General features: G+C 43.8%; 1 protein-coding gene across 2 annotated transcripts in view; it reads left to right on the top strand.

Moving 5' to 3' along the window:
* Positions 1-23,632, top strand: part of nup155 (nucleoporin 155) — a 278,025-nt gene that overhangs the window by 47,825 nt on the left and 206,568 nt on the right. For both annotated transcript variants that reach the window (XM_073047830.1, XM_073047831.1), the window contains 3 exons: positions 6,018-6,110; positions 16,015-16,181; positions 16,277-16,382. In XM_073047830.1, the coding sequence (XP_072903931.1) occupies positions 6,018-6,110; positions 16,015-16,181; positions 16,277-16,382 (366 nt within the window). The remainder of the gene's footprint in view (positions 1-6,017; positions 6,111-16,014; positions 16,182-16,276; positions 16,383-23,632) is intronic.

Genomic DNA, 23,632 nt, shown 5'->3' with positions numbered 1-23,632 from the left:
AAGGAAATTACAGTGTTATGAGAGAGGAGTTGGCCAAAGTAAATTGGAAGGAGATGCTGGCAGAGATGGAATGTATTTCTGGAAAAGATGAGGAGGATGCAGGACAGATGTATTCCAAAAATGAAGAAATACTCAAATGGCAAAATAGTACACCAGTTGCTAACAAGGGAAGTCAAAGCTAATATAAAAACAAAATAGAGGGCATACAACAAAGCAAAAATTGGTGGGAAGACAGGCTCACTAAAAGGGAAAAAATGAAATATGAAAACAAACTAGCAAACAATATCCAAGTGAATAGTAAAAGCTTTTCAAGCATGTATGTTAAAAGTAAAAGAGAGATGAGATGGATATAGGACTGCTGAAAATGTGGCTAAATAATAACAAGAATAAGGAGATGGCAGATGAACTGAGCATTTTGCATCAGTCTTCATTGTGGAAGACACTAGCAGTGTGCCAGATGTTGAAGGGTGTGAGGGGAAGAGAAGTGAGTGCAGTTACTATTACAATGGAGAAGGTGCTCAAAAAGCTGAAAGACCTAAGGGTACATAAGTCACTGGACCAGATGAACTGCACCCTAGGGTTCTGAAAGAGCTAGTGACAGAGCTTGTGGAGGCATTAGTAATGATCTTTCACATATATTGGACTCTGGCATTGTGCCAGAGGACTGGAAAATTACAAAAGTCACTCCATGCTTTCAGAACTGAGGAAGGCAGCAGAAAGAAAATTATAGACCAGTTAGCCTGATCTCAGTGGTTGGAGTCTGTTGTTAAGAATGAGATAATGGAGTACTTGATGACATTGGACAAGATAAGACAAAGTCAGCATGCTTTCCTCAAGGGGAAAATCTTGCCTGATGAACCTGTTGTAATTCTTTGAGGAGATTGCAAGTAGGATAGATAAAGGGGATGCAGTGGGTGTTATATATTTGGACTTTCGTAAGGCCTTTGACAAGGTGCCACACATGAAGCTGCTTACCAAGTTAAGAGCCTATGGGATTACAGGGAAGCTACTGGCATGGTTAGAGCATTGGCTGATAGGTAGGAGGCAGCAAGTGGGAATTAAACCATCCTTTTCTAGTTGGCTGCCAGTGACTAATGATGTTCCACAGGGAACAGTTTTGGGACTACTTTTTATGTTGTATATCAATAATTTAGATGATGGAATAGGAGGCCAAGTTTGCAGATGATATGAAGATTGGTGGAGGAGCAGGTAGTGTTGAGGAAACAGGTAGGCTGCAGAGGACTTAGATAGATTAGGAGAATGAGCAGGTAGGGATAAATGAAATGCAATGTTCATGCACTTTGATAGTAGAAATAAATATGCAGACTATTTTCAAAACGGGGAGATAATCCCAAAATCTGAGATGCAAAGGCATCTTGTGCAGAATGCCCTGAAGGTTAACTTGTAGGTAGAGTCGGTGGTGAGGAAGGCAAGTAAAATGTTAGCGTTAATTTAAAGTGGTCTAGAATATAAGAGCAGGGTTTATGAGGCACACTTTATGAGACCTCACTTTGAGTATTGTGAACAGTATAGGGCTCCTCATCTAAGAAAAGATATGCTGGCATTGGAGAGGGTCCAGAGGAGTCCACAAGGATGTTTCCAGGAATGAAAGGGTTATAATACAAGGAAAATTTGATAGCTCTGGGTCTGTACTTGTTGGAATTTGAAAGTAGTAGGGGAGTGGGTAATCTCATTGAAACCTTTCGAATGTTGAAAGGCCTAGACAGAGTAGATGTTGAAAGGATGTGCTCCATGGTGCTGGAGCTTAGGACAAGAGGACTCGGGCTCGGGCTCAGGATAGAGGGGTGTCCATTTAAAGCAGATGCAGAGAAAAAGTTCTTTAGCCAGATGGTGGTGAATTTGTGGAATTTGCTACCATAGGCAGCTGTGGAGGCCAGATCTTTGAGTGTATTTAAGGCAGAGCTTGATGGTTTCTCAAGGCGTCAAAGATTATGGGGGAGAAGGTCAGTGAGTGGGGCTGAGGAGGGGAATAAAGGACCAGCCTTGGTTGAATGCCGGACCAGACTTGATGGGCCAATTGGCCTTGTTCTGCTGCTGTGTCTTGTGTCTTAAAATGACCTGCTTTTTCTACCCTCTGGCTCCTAGAGTAATACAGTATGGAAGCTGGCCCATATCAACTGCTGCATCCTCCCTGCTTGAACCACTTGCTTGCATTTGGTCCATAAAGTTTTATAAGCTGTACCCCACCATGTACCTGTCCAAATGTCTAGATTTACAAGGATGTTGCCTGGATTGGGGAGCATGCCTCATGAGAATAGGTTGAGTGAACTTGGCCTTTTCTCCTTGGAGCGACGGAGGATGAGAGGTGACCTGAGAGAGGTGTATAAGATGATGAGAGGCATTGATCATTTGGATAATCAGAGGCTTTTCCCCAGGGCTAAAATGGCTACCACGAGAGGGCACAGTTTTAAGGTGCTTGGAAGCAGGTACAGAGGTAACGTCAGGGGTAAGCTTTTTATGCAGAGAGTAGTGAGTGCATGGAATGGGCTTCCAGAGACTGGTGAAGGCAGATACGACAAGGTCTTTTAAGAGACTCCTGGATAGGTAAATGGAGCTTAGAAAAATAGAGGGCAATGGGTAACCTTAGGTATTTTCTAAAGTAATTATGTTTGGCTCAGCATTGTGGGTCGAAGGGCCGTAATTGTGCTGTAGGTTTTCTATGTTTCTATGTCCCTTAAACATCCTCTGGCAGCTCATTTCAAGTACTCACTACTTTTCAACCTACTCTTAAGATCAACCTAACACTTCCTTCCTACATATCCCTCTAATTTTCATTAGAGTAGTAGATGCATGTAATGTCCTGTCACTGGCGATTGTAGACATAGAATCATTAGGAGCATTTAAGAAACTCTTAAATAGGTACATGGATGTTTGAAAAATGGAGAGTTATGTAGAACGAAAGGGTTGATCTTGGAGTAGGTTAAAAGGTTGTAATAATATTTTGGGCCATAGGGCCTGTACTGTACTGTAATGTTCTGTGTTCTGTATTCGTTAAAGCCTTCTCATAAGACTATAAGATATAGGAGCAGAAGTAGACCATTCGGCCCATCAAGTCTGCTCCGCCATTTCATCATAGGGTGATCCAATTCTTCTAGGCATCCCCATTCCCTGCTTTCACCCCATACCCTTTGATGCCCTGGCTGATTAAGAACCTATCTATCTCTGCCTTAAATACACCCAATGACTTGGCTTCCACAGCCGCTTGTGGTAACAAATTCCACAGATTTACCACTCTCTGACTAAAGTAATTTCTTCTCATCTCAGCTCTAAAAGGATGTCCTTCAATCCTGAAGTTGTGCCCTCTTGTCCAAGAATCCCCTACCACGGAAAGTAACTCTGCCATTTATCTAATCTGTTCAGGCCTTTTAACATTTAGCATGTTTCTATGAGATTCCCCCCTCATTCTCCTGAACTCCAGGGAATACAGTCCAAGAGCTGCCAGACATTCCTCATGAGGTAATCCTTTCATTCCTGGAATCATTCTCGTGAATTTTCTCTGAACCCTCTCCAATGTCAGTATATTCTTTCTAAAATAAGGAGCCCAAAACTGCACACAGTACTGCAAGTGTGGTCTCACGAGTGCCTTATAGAGCCTCAACATCACATCCCTGCTCTTATATTCTGTACCTCAAGAGATGAAAGTCAACATTACATTCACGTTCTTCACAACCGACTCAACCTGGATGTTAACCTTTAGGGTATCTTCCACAAGGACTCCCAAGTCTCTTTGCATCTCTGCATTTTGAATTCTCTCCCCATCTAAATAATAATCTGCCTGTTTATTTCTTCCACCAAAGTGCATGACCATACACTTTCCAACATTGTATTTAGTTTGCCACTTCTTTGCCCATTCCCCTAAACTATCTAAATCTTTCTGTAGGCTCTTTTTCCTCAACACTACCCGTTCCTCCACCTATCTTTGTATCATCAGCAAATTTTGCCACAAATCCATTAATACCATAGTCCAAATCATTGACATACATCGTAAAAAGCAGTGGTCCCTACACTGATCCCTGTGAAATTCCACTGGCAACCGGCAGCCAGCCAGGATAGGATCTGTTTATTCTCACTCTCTGCTTTCTGCCGACCAGCCAGTGCTCCACCCACGCTAGTAACTTTCCTGTAATTTCATGGGCTCTTATCTTGTTAAGTAACCTCATGTGCAGCACCTTGTCAAAGGCCTTTTGAAAATCCAAGTACACCACGTCTACTGCATCTCCTTTGTCTACCCTGCCTGTAATTTCTCAAAGAATTGCAGTAGGTTTGTCAGGCAGGATTTTCCTTTTGGGAAACCATGCTGGCTTTGACTTATCTTGTCATGCCCCCTTCTAGCTCTCCAAGGTCCATTCTTCAGCTCCTTCCTGGCTGCCTTTTACCTCAGTAGAGCCCTGTCAGATTCTTGTTTCCTAAACCCTAAGTAACTTTCTTTTTTCCACTTGACTAAATGTTCTAGACTTGTCAACCATGGGAAGAGAAGGGCGATTATAGATTTACAGGGATATGCAGCTTGTAAATCAGACTGTTAGCCTGACTCTTACATGCTGACAAGTTGCTCGTCAAATCCCATTTGCCTGTATTTCCTGTACAAATCCATGCTTTCTGTACCTAAAGACAGTGAATGTGTGTTCAGGGTCGTGTGTTGTCTATCCACGTTAGGTTTATTGGAGCTGTTGTGTGTGGTTTAAACTAATATGGCAGGGGGATGGGAATGATTATGATAGAGCTGAGGATGAGCCAGCAGGTTTAGAAGTAGATGATGGGTGTAACGTGAATGTAAGGAAAGACAAGCCAATGACTGGGTGCAAATGCAAACAGCAATAAATTAAGTTGCACCACAGAGGCAGAATTCAAAAGGACAAATAATGCAGGACTGAAGCTGCTGTATTTAAATGCATGTAGCATTTGGGGAATAAGGTGGATGAACTCGTGGCACAATTAGCGATTGTTGGGTATGATATTGTGGACATCACTGAGTCGTGGCTGAAAGAAGGCCATAGTTGGGTATTGATAGGGTAAATGCAAGCAGACTTCCACCACTGAAGTTGGCTCAACCAGAGGTTGTTGTTTAATAGGTGAAAGGGGAACATGAGGGGAAACCTCTTCACTCAGAGGATCGTGCCAGCTCCCAGCACAAGTGATCCATGCAAACTCGTCTTTAATATTTAAACAAAATTTGGATAGGAAAATGGATGGTAGGAGTATGGAGGGCTCTGGTGCCAGTGCAGGTAAATGGGAATAGGCAGTTTAAATTGTTCTGGCATGGACTAGAAAGGCCAAAGGGCCTGTTTCTATGCTGTGCTTCTCTGACTCTCATTCTATCTGCATGCCTTTTCAGTCTGGGTCGTACCTACTTTCTGATTGGTTGATTAGATATTTACATTAATGAGCAGATGTACCCAGTATAGTGGACACTGAGTGTATATCTTTTATAACATCGTAATTACAGCTGCCACTAGCACCACAGTTGGCAGCTTATTCCACATATCCTCTACCCCTTGGAGAAAAACTTGCACTTCAGTCTCCTTTTTGATCTTCTCCTTTGCAACTTAAACCTATGTCTTCAGTGCTTTAGAACCGTTACACTGAGAAAAATGCTATGTACACTGTCCTTGCTCTTCAGTTTTACTTCCTTCCTTCCCTCAACTTTCTTCACTCCAGGGAGAACAGTCCAAATCTATCCAATCTGTGTTTCATAACTCACACCCTCTAACCCTGGTAACATCCTTGTGAATCCTTTCTGCACCTTCTCTTAATCACATCCATCGTGTCACTCTATTGGACTGGAACTGCACACAGTGCTCCAAGTACAGTCTTACAAGATTTTGTATAATTGTATGTGTTTTACATGCATTTTTATTTTTGAGGTTATCTAATCTTGCATGGACAGCTTTGGTTTTGTGCTTAATGTATTTGTATTGCACGTGGAGGGTGTATTTGTAATGGGCCTTTCCCAACTGCAACTGACTGACTAATAGAATCCAATCTTGTATTTCCAGGAATATTCCAGCCTCACATACGACATTTGCTGGTACTTGCCACTCCCGTTGACATCGTGATCCTTGGCGTCAGCTTATCCAGTTCTCAGTCAGGTATAGTGCAAGGAGATTGAGTAGGGACCATTTTGAATTATGTTACTGTCTGTCCAGGCTGGCACTAAGTTCTCTTTCACCTCTGCATTATGAGATAGTCACAGGGCCGAGATTGGAGCTGAGATTTGGGTTGGCTTTCCTTTCCCATTAACCCTAGGCTCATCAATGGTATTGCAAGTGAAAGAGTAATTGAGGTGGATTGTAAAATTAGTTACACATTATGACCGTGGTTAAACAAGGGCATCGAGGACATCTTCAAAAGGCATTACCTTAAGATGGCGTTGGGGATCCTGCCCTTCTCGTTATTCTCATCATAGAAGAGGCGCAGGAGTCCGAAGATGCACATTCATTGTTTTAGGAATAGATTCTTCCCCTCCACCATTAGATTTCTGAACAGTCCATGAATGTTGCCTCCTTAATTTGCTCTTTGCACTATTTTAAAAATATATTACTTATTGTATTGTGACTGATGTATTGCACAGAGCTGCTGCTACGTAAGAACAAATTTCACAGCCGTGACCGGGTTACCAAACCAGCAGAAATGGAATGGTGCGTTGGAGTCTGGTGGTACTGTAACTAAAAGTGTTTATTAGTAAACTAAGTAATACAGTACTATAAAATGCAAATATACATATAAAACAGGTTAGCAATGATATATACAGAAGTGTAGAAATATAAATCAAAATCAAGCTCTATCGAAGTCTAGGGGTAAATGAATAGTCTTATGATGGTGCAGAGCTCTGTTCATTTCAGTTTAGTTTAAGTCGAGGTAGTTGCTGTTGTATCATTGGAGAGAGAGAGAGAGAGAGAGAGAGAGAGAGCGAGAGGTGAGCAATTGCAGCAGGCAAACCTTCTGTTATCTTGTCCTGTTGTGCTGTTGCGGCCACCGACTGTGACCCCTCCGTTCCTGGCCAGACCATTCTTCAGTGGTGAGCCTGTCACCCAGGCGAGGGTGGACACACACACAAGCCCCCACCGGTCTGCCTTCACACACTGTGAGCCTCTGATCGATTCCGCCGAATCGATCCTCCAAGCCCCCACCTTCCTGTGGGTGCACAGTGCTCGTTCAGTGTCCCGTGGCATGTCTGCCTGTGTCTCAGCAGACCCGCTTTTTATCTCCCCTGCTGGGGTACCAGCCATCTATCATATGTCTATCACCTGGAACTGCCTTGCTGTCTCAGCAGGCACCTGGCACTGCCTTGCTGTGCCAGCAGGGATTCACACAAGCAGGCAAAAGTATCCTTGGAGAAAAAGTAAACAATTATCGAAGAAGTCATAATACTAAATCATTCTCTCTCCCTCTCCCCCCTCTCTCTCTCCCTCTCCCCCCTCTCTCTCTCCCTCTCCCCCCTCTCTCTCTCCCTCTCCCCCCTCTCTCTCTCCCTCTCCCTCTCCCTCTCTCCCTCTCCCTCTCGCATTATCAGCATCTGCAGCAGGAGGCCTCCCCCCCTCTTTCTCTCTCTCTCTCTCTCTCTCTCTCTTGTTAGCTGCATAGTTCACAGGGGGGTCAACTCGACCCCATCTCTGCCTGGTTTGCTCATCACACATCACAATAGTAAGAATGATTCTGGTATGAAAGTAGAGGCAGATGCCTATGATTTCCTTTCTTCTGTCTCCCTCCATTCTTAAAGGGTGGAGTGAAATTTGCAATTATCCAGTCCTCTGGAACAATTCCAGAATCTAGTGATTTTTTTTTAGAGACCATAAGATGAAATTTACTGAGGAAGCCTCTACTGTTTCATTGGGCAGTGAATTCCACAGATTCACCATCCTCTGGGAGAAGCAGTTCATAGAAACATAGAAAACCTACAGCACAATACAGGCCCTTTGGCCCACAAAGCTATGCTGAACATGTCGTTACCTTAGAACTACCTAGGCTTACCCATTGCCCTCTATTTTTCTAAGCTCCACGTACCTATCCAGGAGCCCCTTAAAAGATCCTATTATTTCCGCCTCCACCATTGCCGCTGGTAACCCATTCCATGCACTCACCACTCTCTGTGTATTAAAAAAAATGTAACCCTACATCTGCTCTGTACCTACTTCCATGCACCTTAAAACTGTGCCCTCTCGTGTTAGCCATTTCAGCCCTGGGAAAAAGTCTCTGACTATCCACACGTCCAATGCCTCTTGTTATCTTGCACAACTCTATCAGGTCACCTCTCATCCTCCGCTGTTTCAAGGAAAAAGGCTGAGTTCGCTCAACCTATTCTCATAAGGTCTGCTCCCCAATTCAGGCAACATCCTGTAAATATCCACTGCACACTTTCTATGGTTTCCACGTCCTTCCTGTAGTGAGGTGACCAGAACTGAGCACAGTACTCCAAGTGGGGTCTGCCCAGGGTCCTACATAGCTGCAACATTACCTCTTGGCTCTTAAACTCAATCCCACGGTTGATAAAGGCCAATGCACCGTATGCCTTCTTTACCACAGAGTCAACCTTCGTAGCAGCTTTGAGTGTCCTATGAACTCAGACCCCAAAATCCCTCTGATCCTCCCACTGCCATTAAGGGTCTTACCATTAATGCTATATTCTGCCATCATATTTGACCTACCAAAATGAACCACTTCACACTTAGCTGGGTTGAACTTCATCTGCCACTTCTCAGCCCAGTTTTGCATCCTGTCAGTGTTCCGCTGTAGCCTCTGATAGCCCTCCACACTATCCACAACACCCCCAACCTTAACTCCATTCTAAATCTACTCCCCCGAATCTTGAGGCTATGTCCCCCTAATTCTAGTCTCACCTATCAGTGGAAACAACTTTCTTGTCTCTATTTCTTTCATGATTTTTTATGTTTCTATAAGAGCTCTTACTCTTCTGAATTCTAGCAAGTACAGTCCCAGGTGACTTAATCTCTTGTCATAGTCCTCATCTCTGAAATCAACCTGGTGAACTTCCTCTGCACCGCCTCCAAAGCCAGTATATCCTTCCTCAAGTAAGGAGACCAGAACTGCATGCAGAACTCCAGTTGTGGCCTGACCAGTACCCTGTACAGTTGCAGCATAACCTCTCAGCTCTTAAATTCAATCCTTCTTGCCATGAAGGCCAACATTACATTTGCCTTCTTGATAGTTTGCGGCACCTGCAAACCACCATTGTGATTCATGCACAAGCACTCCCAAGTCCCTCTGCACAGTAGCATAGCTCAATTTTTTGTCATTTAAATAATATGCTCTCCCATTTTTCCTTCCAAAGTGGATGACCTTGCATTTACCAATGTGGAATTTCATCTGCCAGACCCTTGCCCACTCACTTAACTTATCTATATATTTCTGCGTTTGGAGAGACATAATCTGATTAGGGATTATCAATATGGATTTGCCAAAAGCAGGCATTACAAGCCTGATTGAGTTCTTTGAGGATGTAACCAAACACATTGATGAAAGTAGAGCAGTGGAAGTGGTAATATATGGATTTAAGTGGTGTAAGGCATTTAATAAGATTCCTCTTGCAAGGCTCATTCAGAAAGTAAGGAGGCATGGGATCCAAGGAGACTTGTGTTGTGGATCCAGAATTGGCTTGTCCACTGAATGCAAAGGGTGGTTGTAGATGGTTCGTAATCTACGTGGAGGTCGGTGACCAGTGGTGTGCCTCAGGAATCAGTTCTGGCACCTCTACTCTTTCTGATTTTTATAGACGATCTGGATGGAAAAAATAGAAGGGTGGATTTGTAAGTTGATGACACAAAGGTTGGGGGTTTTGTGGATAGTCTGGAGGGTTGTCCGAGGTTACAGTGGGACAACGATAGGATTCAGAACTGGGCTAAGAAGTCCAAATGGAGTTCAATCCAGATAAGTATGATGTGGTTCATTTTGGAAGGTCAAATTTGAAGGCAGAATATAATATTAATGGTAAGGTTCTTGGCAGTGTGGAGGATCAGAGATTTCTTGGGATGCGTGTTGATAGGACACTCAAAGCAGCTGTGCAGGTTGACAGTGTTGTTAAGAAGGTGTATGCTGTGTTGGTATTCATTAACTGTGGGACTGAGTTCAAGAGGTAATGTTACTGTTATATAAGATCTTGGTTAGACCCCTCCTTTATCTACATAAATAAGAACTAGTGTACGGACACTTTAGCAGTAGCATTCCACTCTTCACCGATGATTGAGTTCATTTTTGTGAAGTGCAGATTGTTTTATATACAGAGGGAGTTCACCATACTTTTGTTTGTAGCTGTATATATCCTCTTCACCTGCCCCCACTAATGCTGGTGAAGCTCTGTGTGAGCTCTAGAGCACCATCAGTGACTTTCAAACCAAATATCCTGATGGTGGTGATTTTAACCATGCAAACCTAACAACAATCTGCCCTAAATTCCACCAGCATATTGGTTTTGCTATCAGAGGTGAAAATACATTTAGACTAGTAACATACCAGGCGTAAATAATGTAGTTCCCCGGCCCCACATTGGGCTCTCAAATAACTTGTCTGTTATGCTAATTCCAGCATATAAACCACTGATCAAACGGGCCAATGCCTTTCTAAAGTGGTGAAAACCTGTCCTGAGGGCAGAATCGCAGTATTGTAGGACTGCTTTGAAAACACAAACTGGACAATATTCAGAGAGGCTGCTACCTATGGCAATCACGTAAATATCGAGGAATATGTGGATTCTGTGACCGGCTGCATAGAGAAGTGTATAGAGGACGTTACCATCACGAAACACATCTGTGTGAGAGCAAATCAGAAGCCATGACTTACTACAGACAACCGTGCACTGCTGAGAGATGGTGATGTGCCTTCAGATTGTGTGACCTGACAGCTCTCGGGGAAGGAAGAACTGTCCTTCCCTCCTCAATCAGGAAGATGAAACGGGAGCATTCTCAAAGAATATACAACCACTTCTACGATACCAGAGACACGAAGAGCATGTGGCAGGGAGTTCAGAGGATTGCAGACTACAAGTATACCATGTGTGTCAGTGACTGGGATGTCTCATTTCTTGACAGGCCAAATGTCTTCTATGCCCTTTTTGATGTGGAGATCAAAGTGCTGTCGAGGGTGGCACCTTCCTCCCCCCCCCGGAGGAGTAGACACTCTGTATGACTGAAGCTGAGGTGAGGAGGACCCTAACCAGTCAACCCACACAAAGCTGCGGTTTGGTTCTGAAGGACTGCGCGGCCCAGCTAACTGAGGTGCTGACTGCTATATTGAACATGTCTCTGGAACAGTGCATTCTCCCCTTGATTTTCAGGGCAGCAACAGGCATTCCAGTGCCAAGAATGCGACAGTAACCTGCCTAAATGACTATCGTCTGGTGGAGTTAGCATCAACCGTTATAAAATGCTTTGAGCGGCTGGTCATGGAGCACTTTAAAGCCTTACTCCTGGCTACATAGGACCCTTTCTGGTTGGCTTATCGCTCAAATCAATCCACTGACCATCAATAGCCTCTGTCCTCCACTCTGGCCTGTCCCATCTGGAAAATGGGGTTTCATATGCTAGTCTGCTGTTTATAGATTTTAGTTTGGCATTTAACACCATCATATTCCAGGAACTGGATGGGGTGGGGACTGTCCTCACTGAGGCTCAACACCTCCCACTATAATGGGATACTGATGTTGTTAACAGTAAGGCCACAGTCCCATTGTGCTGAGCTCAGCCCCCAAGGCTAAGTGCCCAGCCTGCTGCTGTTAACACTGCTGGTACAAATTTGAGGATGACACAACAATGGTTGGCCACATGAACAATGATGATGAGTTGGAGTACAGAGAGGAAGTGGAGCAGCTTGTGGAGAAGAACAACCCAAGTCTGAATGTGGAGATAAACAAGGAAATCATTGTGGACATCAGGAAGGTGCAGATGAACCATCTTGTTCTGTGAGTACAGGGCTCCTCCGTAGAAATAGTTAAGTGCACCAAGTTCCTGGAAGTTCACATAATAGATGACCACACCTGGTCCCTCAATATCACCTCACAGAACAAGAAGGCACAGCAGCCCCTCCATTTCCTAAGGAGATTGAGGCGTGACCCCAGTCTTAACTGAATTTTACAGGAGCACCATTGAGAGCGCCCTGACAAGCTGCAACTCCATCTGGTATGGGAGCAGCAGAGCATTGGACAGGAAGTCCCTACAGACTGTGAGAATGGTTGATAGGATCATGGGGGTATTCCTACTGTTATAAGGATTTGATCAGTGAGGCACAGAGAATCTGTATTTACTGACAAATAACCTTTATTGTCTCAACTAAAAATCACGTGGGTTCAAAAGCTAGTTACTTGTGTGTACAACCACTAGAATTCCGTGACCCTTCATGAACAGTTCATGAAGAGAAGAGACATTACCCAGGAAAGGAGTCTACACTGGCCAGGTGTTCCTCCTGGTCCCAATCTCCACGTGTCTGTGTGGTCCTCCACTTCCACAATGGTTGGTCTCTGGAGAGTTATCGCCATTATGTATTTGGAGCTCCTGATTCTTGGTGTTTCTCATTAGTTGAACTGACAATAGACAATAGACAGTAGGTGCAGGAGTAGGCCATTCGGCCCTTCTAGCCAGCTCCGCCATTCACTGTGATCATGGCTGATCATACACAATCAGTACCCTGTTCCTGCCCTCTCCCCATATCCCTTGACCCCGCTATCTATAAGAGCTCTACCTAACTCTCTCTTGAATGCATCCAGAGACTTGGCCTCCACTGCCTTCTGGGGCAGAGCATTCCACATATCCACCACTCTCTGGGTGAAAAAGTTTTTCCGCATCTCTGTTCTAAATGGCCTACCCCTTATTCTTAAACTGTGGCCTCTAGTTCTGGACTCACCCATCAGCGGGAACATGCTTCCTGCCTCCAACGTGTCCAATCCCTTAATAATCTGATATGTTTCAATCAGATCCCCTCTCATCCTTCTAAATTCCAGTGTATACAAGCCCAGTCGCTCCAATCTTTCAACATATGACAGTTCCGCCATTCCGGGAATTAACCTTGTGAACGCTGCACTCCCTCAATAGTAAGAATGTCCTTCCTCAAACTTGGAGACCAAAACTGCACACAATACTCCAGGTGGGGTCTCACCAGGGCCCTGTACAGCTGCAGAAGGACCTCTTTACTCCTATACTCAATTCCTGTTATTATAGAGGCCAGCATGCCATTAGCTTTCTTCACTGCCTGCTGTACCTGCATGCTTGCTTTCATTGACTGATGTACAAGAACACCTAGATCTCGTTGTACTTCCCCTTTTCCGAACTTGACTCCATTTAGATAGTAATCTGCCTTCCTGTTCTTGCCACCAAAGTGGATAACCTCACATTTATCCACATTAAACTGCATCTGCCATACATTTGCCCACTCACCCAACCTGTCCAAGTCACCCTGCATTCTCATATAATCTTCCTGACATTTCACACTGCCACCCAGCTTTGTGTCATCAGCAAATTTGCTAATGTTACTTTTAATCCCTTCATCTAAATCATTAATGTATATTGTAAACAGCTGCGGTCTCAGCACTGAACCTTGCGGTACTCCACTGGTCACAGCCTGCCATTCCGAAAGGGACCTGTTAATCGCTACTCTTTGTTTCCTGTCAGCCAGCCAATTTTCAATCCATGTCAGTACTCTGCCCCCAATACCATGTGCCCTAATTTTGCCCACTAATCTCCTATGTGGGACTTTATCAAAAGCTTTCTGGAAGTCCAGGTGCACTACATCCACTGGCTCTCACTTGTCCATTTTCATAGTTACATCCTCAAAAAACTCCAGAAGATTAGTCAAGCATGATTTTCCCTTCAAAAATCCATGCTGACTGGGACTGATCCTTCTACTGCTATCCAAATATGTCGTAATTTCATCTTTTATAATTGACTCCAGCATCTTTCCCACCACTGACGTCAGGCTAACCGGTCTATAATTCCCTGTTTTCTCTCTCCCTCCTTTCTTGAAAAGTGGAACAACATTAGCCACCCTCCAGTCAGCAGGAACTGTTCCTGAATCTATAGAACATTGGAAAATGATTACCAATGCGTCCACGATTTCTAGAGCCACCTCTTTAAGTACCCTGGGATGCAGACCATCAGGTCCCTGGGACTTATCAGCCTTCAGACTCAACAGTCTATCTAACACCATTTCTTGCCTAATATAAATTTCCTTCAGTTCATCCTTTACCCTAGTTCCTTTGGCCACTATTACATCTGGGAGATTGTTTGTGTCTTCCCTAGTGAAGACAGATCCAAAGTACCTGTTCAACTTGTCTGCCATTTCCTTGTTCCCCATAATAAATTCATCCGTTTTTGTCTTCAATGGCCCAATTTTGGTCTTAACTATTTTTTTGCTATTCACATACCTACAGAAGCTTTTACTATCCTTCTTTATATTCTTGGCTAGTTTACCTTCGTACCTCATTTTTTCTTGGCGTATGATGACTCTCTGATGACTCTCTATGCCATTGGCTCAAGGTCACCTGGCCTGCCTGGGTCACCTCCTTAGTCTAGGGCTAATGCCGATGTTCTCTGGTTTTTGCCCCCCCCCCCCCCCCAAGCCTTGTGTATGTAATGCGCTGTATGGTTTCACTGCTAATTTAATGGTTTCTCTGTAGCAGCAATGTTTGGGTTATGACAAGAGATAATGGGGCTTTGGAATGTGGGCTATCCAATGAGAGAGATGTTGATCTTTCTTGTGGATCTGGGAGCAGGGATTTTGTGTTCTTTTGCCGGGGAGAGAAGACATGAATGGAGAGAGTTGGTAGATCGCTGGACAGAGCGAGGGTCTGAGGGTCAGCTGTGCCCGCCTATTCAAACTTCCAACCAATCTCTGTCGCTTTATGTCATCAGAACACTGCCACTCGTCTAACAACTGACAGGTCTGCTCCACCCAAGCCTCATACTCCTCTTCCCCTTTAGGGGTGGGCATTATTCCAGAGAGCAGGCTGAGCCTACCATTGCTGGGACTTTGAAACTGGGTATTTTTCCATTTATTTGCCAAGAATGGTAAGGGCGGATACTAACCCAGACACTGAGTCGAACAAGATCACAGATGCTTCTTTGGTAGGACTGGCACTTTAGATAATAAATAGCTATTCATCTGAGAATGATGTTAGGTTTAGCAGGTAATTATCTGAAGCTCCTTGTGTCCTCATTCAATTCCTCTGATTAGATAATCCCAGAGCAAGAATCAGTTGAAAGTTCACAAGGCGGAGGGAACCAAGAGAATTGGCTTGTCTGCTTCCCCTATCCTTGACTTAATCAAATTCACTGATTTCTCGACTAGTTCTTTCTGGCCAACACTGTCATCTATTGCGGACATCTGTTAGGTGTTTTGCGTACGCAGGGTCCTTAGTATTATCCAAGGATCCCACCCATTGATCCAGCATCTTCTTTGACTTTCTACCATCAGGCAGTAGACTCCAATGCATAAAAACAAGAACAGTCAGGATGGGAAACAGTTTCTTCTCTCAAACAATTAGGCTTCTGAACTGCCACATTTTTGAAGTTTTACCGATTAATCTGTTCCATACCTGACAATATTTAATTTAGGCACTTTATGGGTAATTCATCTGTAGATTTTATCCTTGCTTTCCTAATTTACTGTGTGTTGTATACGTGTTATGTGTTTACTTTGCACCCTGCTTTGGAAAATCACCTCGTTTGATGGTATACGTGTATATAGTTAAATGATAAACTTGACTTGACATTCAAGTTCTCTTGCATTGTCATGCTTGTCCTTCCTTACTGGGACATGGCAGACCTGTATTTTATGTAGTTGGACTTTTACCACCCTCCACCTGTCAGATGTGGACTTGCCAAAAGTGGCTGTTCCCAATTAATGCTGCCATGTTCCTGCCTAATACTTTCATACTTTGCCCTACTTGAAATTAATACTCTCCTACAACAAGCATACTGAGCCTTATGTATAGGTATCGTACTGTATCTATTGCTATCTAATGTTATATTTATTCTTGCACAATTTTTACAGGAGTAGGAATGCTGAATGATAGTCTGTGTGGAGGGATGCAACTCCTACCAGATCCCCTTTTCTCCATTCCCACAGACAACACCTACCTGCTGGCAGTCACTGCTGCTGACAATGGCCGTATATTCCTAGCTGGAAAGGATGGGTGTCTGTATGAAGTTGCCTATCAGGTGAGTTTAATAATTTTTCCTTCTTTATTTTGCTGTCATAATATCATTGAAGTTGTGTTGTGAGAGTTTTCCTGATGGACTCTGTGATTTTCTAGGCAGAGGCAGGTTGGTTTAGTCAGCGATGCAGGAAGATCAATCATTCTAAAAGTTCCTTGTCATTCCTCATCCCATCGTTGCTGCAGTTTACTTTTTCTGAAGATGGTGAGTAATAAAAATGCTCTGTGTGGGGTCCAGGTAAAAGTTCAGAAGTATTTTAGTCTCCTTGGCTGCAGAGTAAGTGCCACAATGTGGAGCTAGTGATTGGCTCTGGTACAAAGTTGGCACAAACACAATGGGTCAAATGGCTTTCTCTTCTTTAAACATTCTATCATTTTATGTCCAAATCTTGTACCAAACTTGTTTATTATGCAATGATGGGTGGGTTCTCATCTATGAGGGGTAACGATGTTGATGGGTGGAATCTTGACCCCATCAAACAGAAGAACAGGAGAGCAGGAGTAGGCCATCTGGCCCATTGGGCCTGCCCCGCCATTCAATAAGGTACTGGCTGATCTGTCCGTAAACTCAGCTCCACCTACCTGCCTTTTCCCCATAACCCTTAATTCTCTTACTATGTAAAAACCTATCTAACTGTTTCTTAAATATATTTAGTGAGGAAGCCTTAACTGCTTCCCTGGGCAGAGAATTCCGCAGATTCACTACTCTCTGGGAAAAAACAGCTTCTCCTCATCTCCGTCCTAAGTCTTCTCCCTTGAATCTTGAGGCGATGTCCCCTAGTTCTAGTCTCATCTACCAATGGAAACAACTTCCCTACTTCTATCTTATCTATCCTTTTGAAAATTTTGTATGTTTCTAAAAGATCAAGAAGGCCTAAAAGCTTTTGCTTCTTTCTTGACAACAGGCCTGACTAGTTCTCTTCCACCACCATCTCCATCCGACTGGTGGATCCTTACCCTCAACAATTTCTTTCAGTTTCTCCCACTCAAGATGTAGACATGGGCCCCAGCTATGCTTGTCTTTTCATAGGTTATGTGAAACAGTCCCTGTTCTAAGTTTTCCATGGTAATTGTCCCCAAATCTTTCTGTGCAACATTAATGATTCATTAGTGCTGCTTCATGCATTCACACTGAGCTTATCAATTTCATCTGCTTGGCCTCCAACTTCCACCTTGCCCTTGCATTCAATTGGTCCATTTCTAACACCTCTGTCCCATTTCTTGATCTCTCTCCCATCATAGAGACAAACTGACCACTGAAAACTTTTATAAACCCACTGATTCCCACGACTATCTTGACTATATTTCATTCCAGCCAATCTTCTGTAAAAATGACATACCCTTTTCTCAGTTCCTTTGACTCTGCCACATTTGTTCCTTAGATGAAGTTTCCTTTTCAGGACATCTTCCTTCAAAGAATGTGGTTTTTCTTGCTCCACTATTGGTGCTGCCCTCACCCACATCTCCATTTCCCAGACATTCGCACTCACCCTATCCTCTTGCTGCCTTAACAGGGATTAGAGTTCCTCTTGTCCTCACTTCCGTATCCAACACATACTCTGTGACCTCTACCACCTTCAACGAGCCACAACTACCAAACACATCTTAACCTCCCCCGCTCTCTGGTTTCTGCAGGTATCGCACCCTACATGATTTCTTTGTCCATTTGTTCCTCTGCACTAATCTCCTTCCTGCTTCTCATCCCTGCAATCTGTAGAAGTGCTGCACCTGCCCAATCGCCTCCTCCCTCACCTCCATTCTAGGCTGCTAGTAATCCTAATGCATCACCTGATGCAACACTTTACCTGTGAATCTGTTGAGGTCGTCTGCTGCAGTGGCCTCTACATTAGTGAGACCCGATGCAGACTGGGGGACCCCTTTGTTGACCACCACCTCTCTATCAACAGGAGGCAGAATTTTCCAGTTGCCAGTCATTTCAGTTCATATCTTCATTCCGTCAAGTCATTCGATGGTCTCATCTCCTGCTATGATGAGGCCATCTCGGGACAGAGGAGCAACATCTTGTAGAGGAAGCCTCTAAGCTAATGACATGACAATTTCTCCAACTTCTGGTAATCTCTTCCCTCCTCTTCATTTCCCCAATCTGGCCTCTTATCTCTTCTCCTCACCTGCCTATCACTCCTCCAGTGCCCCACTTTCACTTTTTCCCATGGTCCAGTCTCCTCTGCTATCAGATTCCTTCTTCTGCAGACCTTTGCATTTTCCACATCACCTCCTCACTTCTTAGTTCATCCCTTCTCCCCAACCCACCTGGCTTCACTTATCACCTCCTCCAACCCCCTCATTCTAGCATCTGCCTACTTCTTTAGTCCTGAAGAAGGGTCTTTGCCTGAAACGTCGACTGTGTATTCATTTCCATAGATGGAATCTATGATCTGAACTCTGCCAGCAATTTGAATGTGTTGCTCAGGTGAACATCATTTGGGAAAATGTTGGGTTTGGGAGGAAGAAGAGAAAATGCACTGCATTCTTGTTCCATTGAACTAATAATGTTGCAGTACAAAGTGGTCTTTGGAACATAATGTTGACATGAAATTTCAACAAGCAATTAGAAAAGTGATTGGAATGACAGCATCTACTCGTACACACAACGCCATACCCTTCCCATCCCCTTCATTCTGATAATTTGTCTATCTCCATTTGCATGTGAAACTGAGGTGTTAGTTGATGTAGTGGATATGGGTTGAATTGCAATGTTCAGTGAAGATTAGATAGCTACATGTATGAGAGGGATATGGAGGGCTATTATGCACCTGCAGGTAGATTGGACTACGCAGAACCCAAGGACGATGAGATAAAGGAGCAGAATTAGCCATTTCACCCATCAAGTGTGCTCTGCCATTTCATCATGGCTGTTCCATTTTCCTCTCAGCCCCACTCTCTTACCTTCTCTCTATACTGCTTTGTAGTCTTACCAATCAAGATTCTGTCAACCTCTGCCTTAAATATACATACAGACTGGGCCTCCACAGCTGCCTGTGGCAACAAATTCCACAGATTCACCACTCACTGGCAAAAGAAATTCCTCCTCATTTCAGTTCTAAAAGGATGCGCCTCTATTTTGAAGCTGTGTCATATGGTCTTGGACTCTCCCACCATGGGAAACATCCTTTCCACATGCACTCTATCAAGGCCTTTCACCATTCGATGATGGCAGAGTAGCAGTGGCTGGAATTTCTCAAAGCAATTCAGAAAGGCATAGGATATATACATCCCAAAGAGGAAAGTATTCTAAAGGCACAATGAAACAGCTGTGACTACAAGAAAAGTCAAAGCCATCAAAAAGCCAAAGAGAGGGCATACTATAGAGCAAAATTGGTGGGAAGTCAGGGAGTTGGGAAGTTTTTAAAAACCAACAGAAGTAGAAAAGTCATTAAGAAGGTAAAGAAGGAATTTGAAAGTAAACTAACCAATAATATTAAAGAAGATACCAAAAGTTTCTTCAGTTACATAAAGTGTCAAAGAGAGGTGAGAGTGGATATTGGACTGCTGAAAAATGATGCCGGAGAGATATTAATGGGGGATAAGGAAATGGTGGATGAACTGAATAAATATTTTGCATCTGTCTTCATTGCGGAAGACACTTGCAGTGTGATGGAATTTTCAGGTGTCAGGGGTCATGAAGTATTTGAAGTTACCATGAGTATAAGGTTCTTGGGGAAACTGAAAGGTCTGAAGGTAGATTAGTCACCTGGACCAGATGGTGTACACCCTAGAGTTCTGAAAGAGGTGACTGAAGAGATTGTGAAGGTGTTAGTAATGATCCCGGGTTACGAACGAGTTCCCTGCCTGAGTCTGTCTTTAAGTCTGATTTGTACGTAAGTCAGAGCAGGCACATCCGGTATTATTTAGCGTCAGTTAGTCAAACGTTTGTCTTAATATATGGTACATATTTTACCTTCCTATGCATATAAAACACTTAAGAAACATATGTATTTCAATAATTAAACCACTGCGTTGCTTAGTAATAATTGTAGCTTTCATCGGGGCAGGGCCTTTCACATGCCCCATTATCCTCACTTTATCCTTTAAAATTGTTCCAATCATTGACCGATTGTAGCCTAATACCTTTCCAATGACCGACAGTGTTTCACCTCTTTCCAATCGCTTTATTATTTCCACTTTATTTTCAATCGTGATTGTTTTCCGTTAACGGAACAGAAACACTGCAGGCGGCTGGTCCTGAGCTCCGCCGGGTCCTAAGGTCCACCACACTGAATTCCCTGTGTCCTAAAGCCCACCTCACTGAGACAGGTTAAGTGGGACAAGTGGGGGCGGTGCTGACTGGAAATGGGGGGGGGGGGGGGGGAGTTTCAGGGTGAATCTTGCTAAGAAAAATTTAAGCCAAATACAAAGTTACACACTCAACACAGTCTTAATGGCAACGACTTAAAATGGCGGACAGTGTCGTGATCCGACAAAATGGCGGATGACATTCTCCTTCGTAAGTACGAGTTGTTTGTAAACAGATGTTCGTAACTCGAGGAACTGCCTGTAGCTAGAATGGTTCTGAAAGACTGGAAAATTGCAAATGTCACTCCACTCTTCAAGAAGGGAGAGAGGCAGAAGAAATGAAACAATAGGTCAGTTAGTCTGACCTCAGTGGTTGGGAAGATGTTGGAATCAATTATTAATGATAAAGTCTCAGGGTACTTGGAGGCATGTGATTAAATAGGCCGTAGTCAGCGTGGTTTCCTCAAGGGAATATCCTGCCAGACAAATCTGTTGAAGAAGTAACAAACAGGATAGATAAAAGAAAATCTGTTGATGAAGTGTACAAGCCCAAGGTATTACAGGAAAGATTGTAGCATGAAATATTTTCAATTTTCTAAATGGACAGCAAATACAAAAAACTGAGGCAGTCTTTGTGCAGGATTCCTTAAAGGTTAATTTTCAGGTTGAGGCTGTGGTGAGGAAGGCAAATGCATGTTAGCATTCATTTCAAGAGGAGTAGAATATAAAAACAATGATGTAATATTGGGACTTTATAAAGCACTTGCCCTGTGGCTCAAAAGGGGAGGGAAGAAGGCAGCAGTAATGGGGGCTCTATAGTTAGGGGGTCAGGCAGGCAATTCTACGGACGCATGAAAGAAACACGGATGGTAGTTGGCCTCCCAGATGCCAGGGTCCGAGATGTTTCTGATCGTGTCCACGATATCTTGAAGTGGGAAGACCAGAGGTTGTGGTCCATATTGGTACCAACAACATAGGTAGGAAAAAGGAGGTCTTGAAAACAGACTACACGGAGTTAGGAAGGAAGTTGAGAAGCAGGACCTCAAAGGAAGTAATCTCAGGATTACTGCCTGTGCTATCTGACAGTGAGTATAGGAATAGTGGAGGATAAATGAGTGGCTGAGGGATTGGAGGAGGGGGCAGGGATTCAGATTTCTGGATTAGTGGGTTCTCTTTTGGGAGAGGCGTGACCTGTACAAAAAGGACAGGTTGCACTTGAATCCGAGGGGGGACCAATTTCCTAGCAGGGAGGTTTGCTAAGGCTATTGGGGAGAGTTAAAACTAGAATTGCTGGAGGGTGGCAACCGAACTGAAGAACAGGCAATTAGCACACGTATAGAGAGAGCTTGAAGACAGAGCGAGAGAGAGGACAGGCAGGTGATAGAGAAGGGATACGCTCAAACTGATGGTTTGAGATGTGTCTATTTTAATGCAATGAGTATTATGAACAAAGCGGATGAGCTCAGAGGGTGGATTGGTACTTGGAGCTATGATGTTATGGCGTGAGGCTTGGATGGCTCAATGATTACTTAGAGTGCCAGGCTTTAAATGTTTCAGAAAGGACGGAGGGGGGCAAAAGAGGTGGGGGAGTGGCACTTCTGATCAGAGATAGTGTCACAGCTGAAGAAAAGGATGAAGCCATGGAGGGATTGTCTACTGCGTCTCTGTGAGTGGAAGTTAGAAACAGAAAGTGGACAATAACTCTACTGGGTGTTTTTTTATAGACCACCCAAAAGTAACAGGGACGTCGAGGAGTAGGTAGGGAGATAGATTCTGAAAAAGTGTAATAATAATAGGGTTGTCATGGTGGGAGATTTTAATTTCCCAAATAGTGATTAGCATCTCCTTAGAGCAAGGGGTTTAGATGGGGTAGAGTTTGTTAGGTGTGTTCAGGAAGGTTACTTGACACAATGTGTAGATAAGCCTGCAATAGGAGAGACTGTACTTGATCTGGTATTGGGAAATGAACCTGGTCAGGTGTCAGGTCTCTCGGTGAGAGAGCATTTTGGAGATGGTGATCACAATTCCATCTCCTTTATCATAGCATTGGAGAGGGTTAGGAACAGACAAGTTAGGAAAGCATTTAATTGGAGTAAGGGGAAATATGAAGCTATCAGGCAGGAACTTCGAAGCATAAATTGGAACAGATGTTCTCAGGGAAATGTATGGCAGAAATGTGGCAAATGTTAAGGGGGTATTTCCATTGCGTTCTGCATAGCTACGTTTTAATGAGAGGGAAAGGATGGCAGGGTACAGGAACCATGGTGTACAAAGGCTGTTGAAAATCTAGTCAAGGAGAAAAGAAAAGCTTACAAAAGGTTTAAAAAAAAACTAGGTAATGATAGAGAACTAGAAGATTATAAGGCGAGCATGAAGGAGTTTAAGAATGAAATTAGGAGCGCCAGAAGGGGACATGAGAAGGCCTTGGCGAGCAGGATTAAAGAAAACCCCAAGGCATTCTACTAGTATGTGAGGAGCAAGGGAATAAGGCGCAAGAGAATAGGACCAATCAAGTGTGACAGTGGAAAAGTGTGCATGGAACCGGAGGAAATAGCTAAAGTACTCAATACTTTGCTTCGGTATTCACTACGGAAAAGGATCTTGGTAATTGTAGGGATGACTTGCAGCGGATTGAAAAGCTTGAGCATATAGACACTAAGAAAGATGATGTGCTGAAGCTTTTGGAAAGCATCAAGTTGGATAAGTAAACACAAGGAAATCTGTAGATGCTGGAAATTCAAGCAACACACACAAAATGCTGGTGGAACTCCTGACGAAGGGTCTCGGCCCGAAATGTCGACAGTGCTTCTTTCTATAGATGCTGCCTGGCCTGCTGTGTTCCACCAATATTTTGTGTGTTGGAAGTTGGGTGAGTATCCAGAACCAGTCGAGATGTACCCCAGGCTACTGTGGGAGGCGAGGGAGGAGATTGCTGAGCCTCTGGCAATGATCTTTGCATCATCAATGGGGACAGGGGAGGTTCCAGAGAATTGGAGAGTTGCAGGTGTTGTTCCCTTATTCAAGAAAAGAAGTAGAGAAGGCTCAAGATATTATAGACCAGTGAATCTTACTTCAGTGTTTGGTAAGTTGATGGAGAAGATGCTGAGAGGCAGGATTTATGAACATTTGGAGAGGTATAATATGATTAAGAATAGTCAGCATGGCTTTGTCAAGGGCAGGTCATGCCTTATGAGCCTGATT

Source organism: Hemitrygon akajei, chromosome 6, assembly GCF_048418815.1.
Source record: "Hemitrygon akajei chromosome 6, sHemAka1.3, whole genome shotgun sequence".
Classification (NCBI taxonomy): domain Eukaryota; kingdom Metazoa; phylum Chordata; class Chondrichthyes; order Myliobatiformes; family Dasyatidae; genus Hemitrygon; species Hemitrygon akajei.
This window is presented reverse-complemented; position numbering and strand designations above follow the sequence as displayed.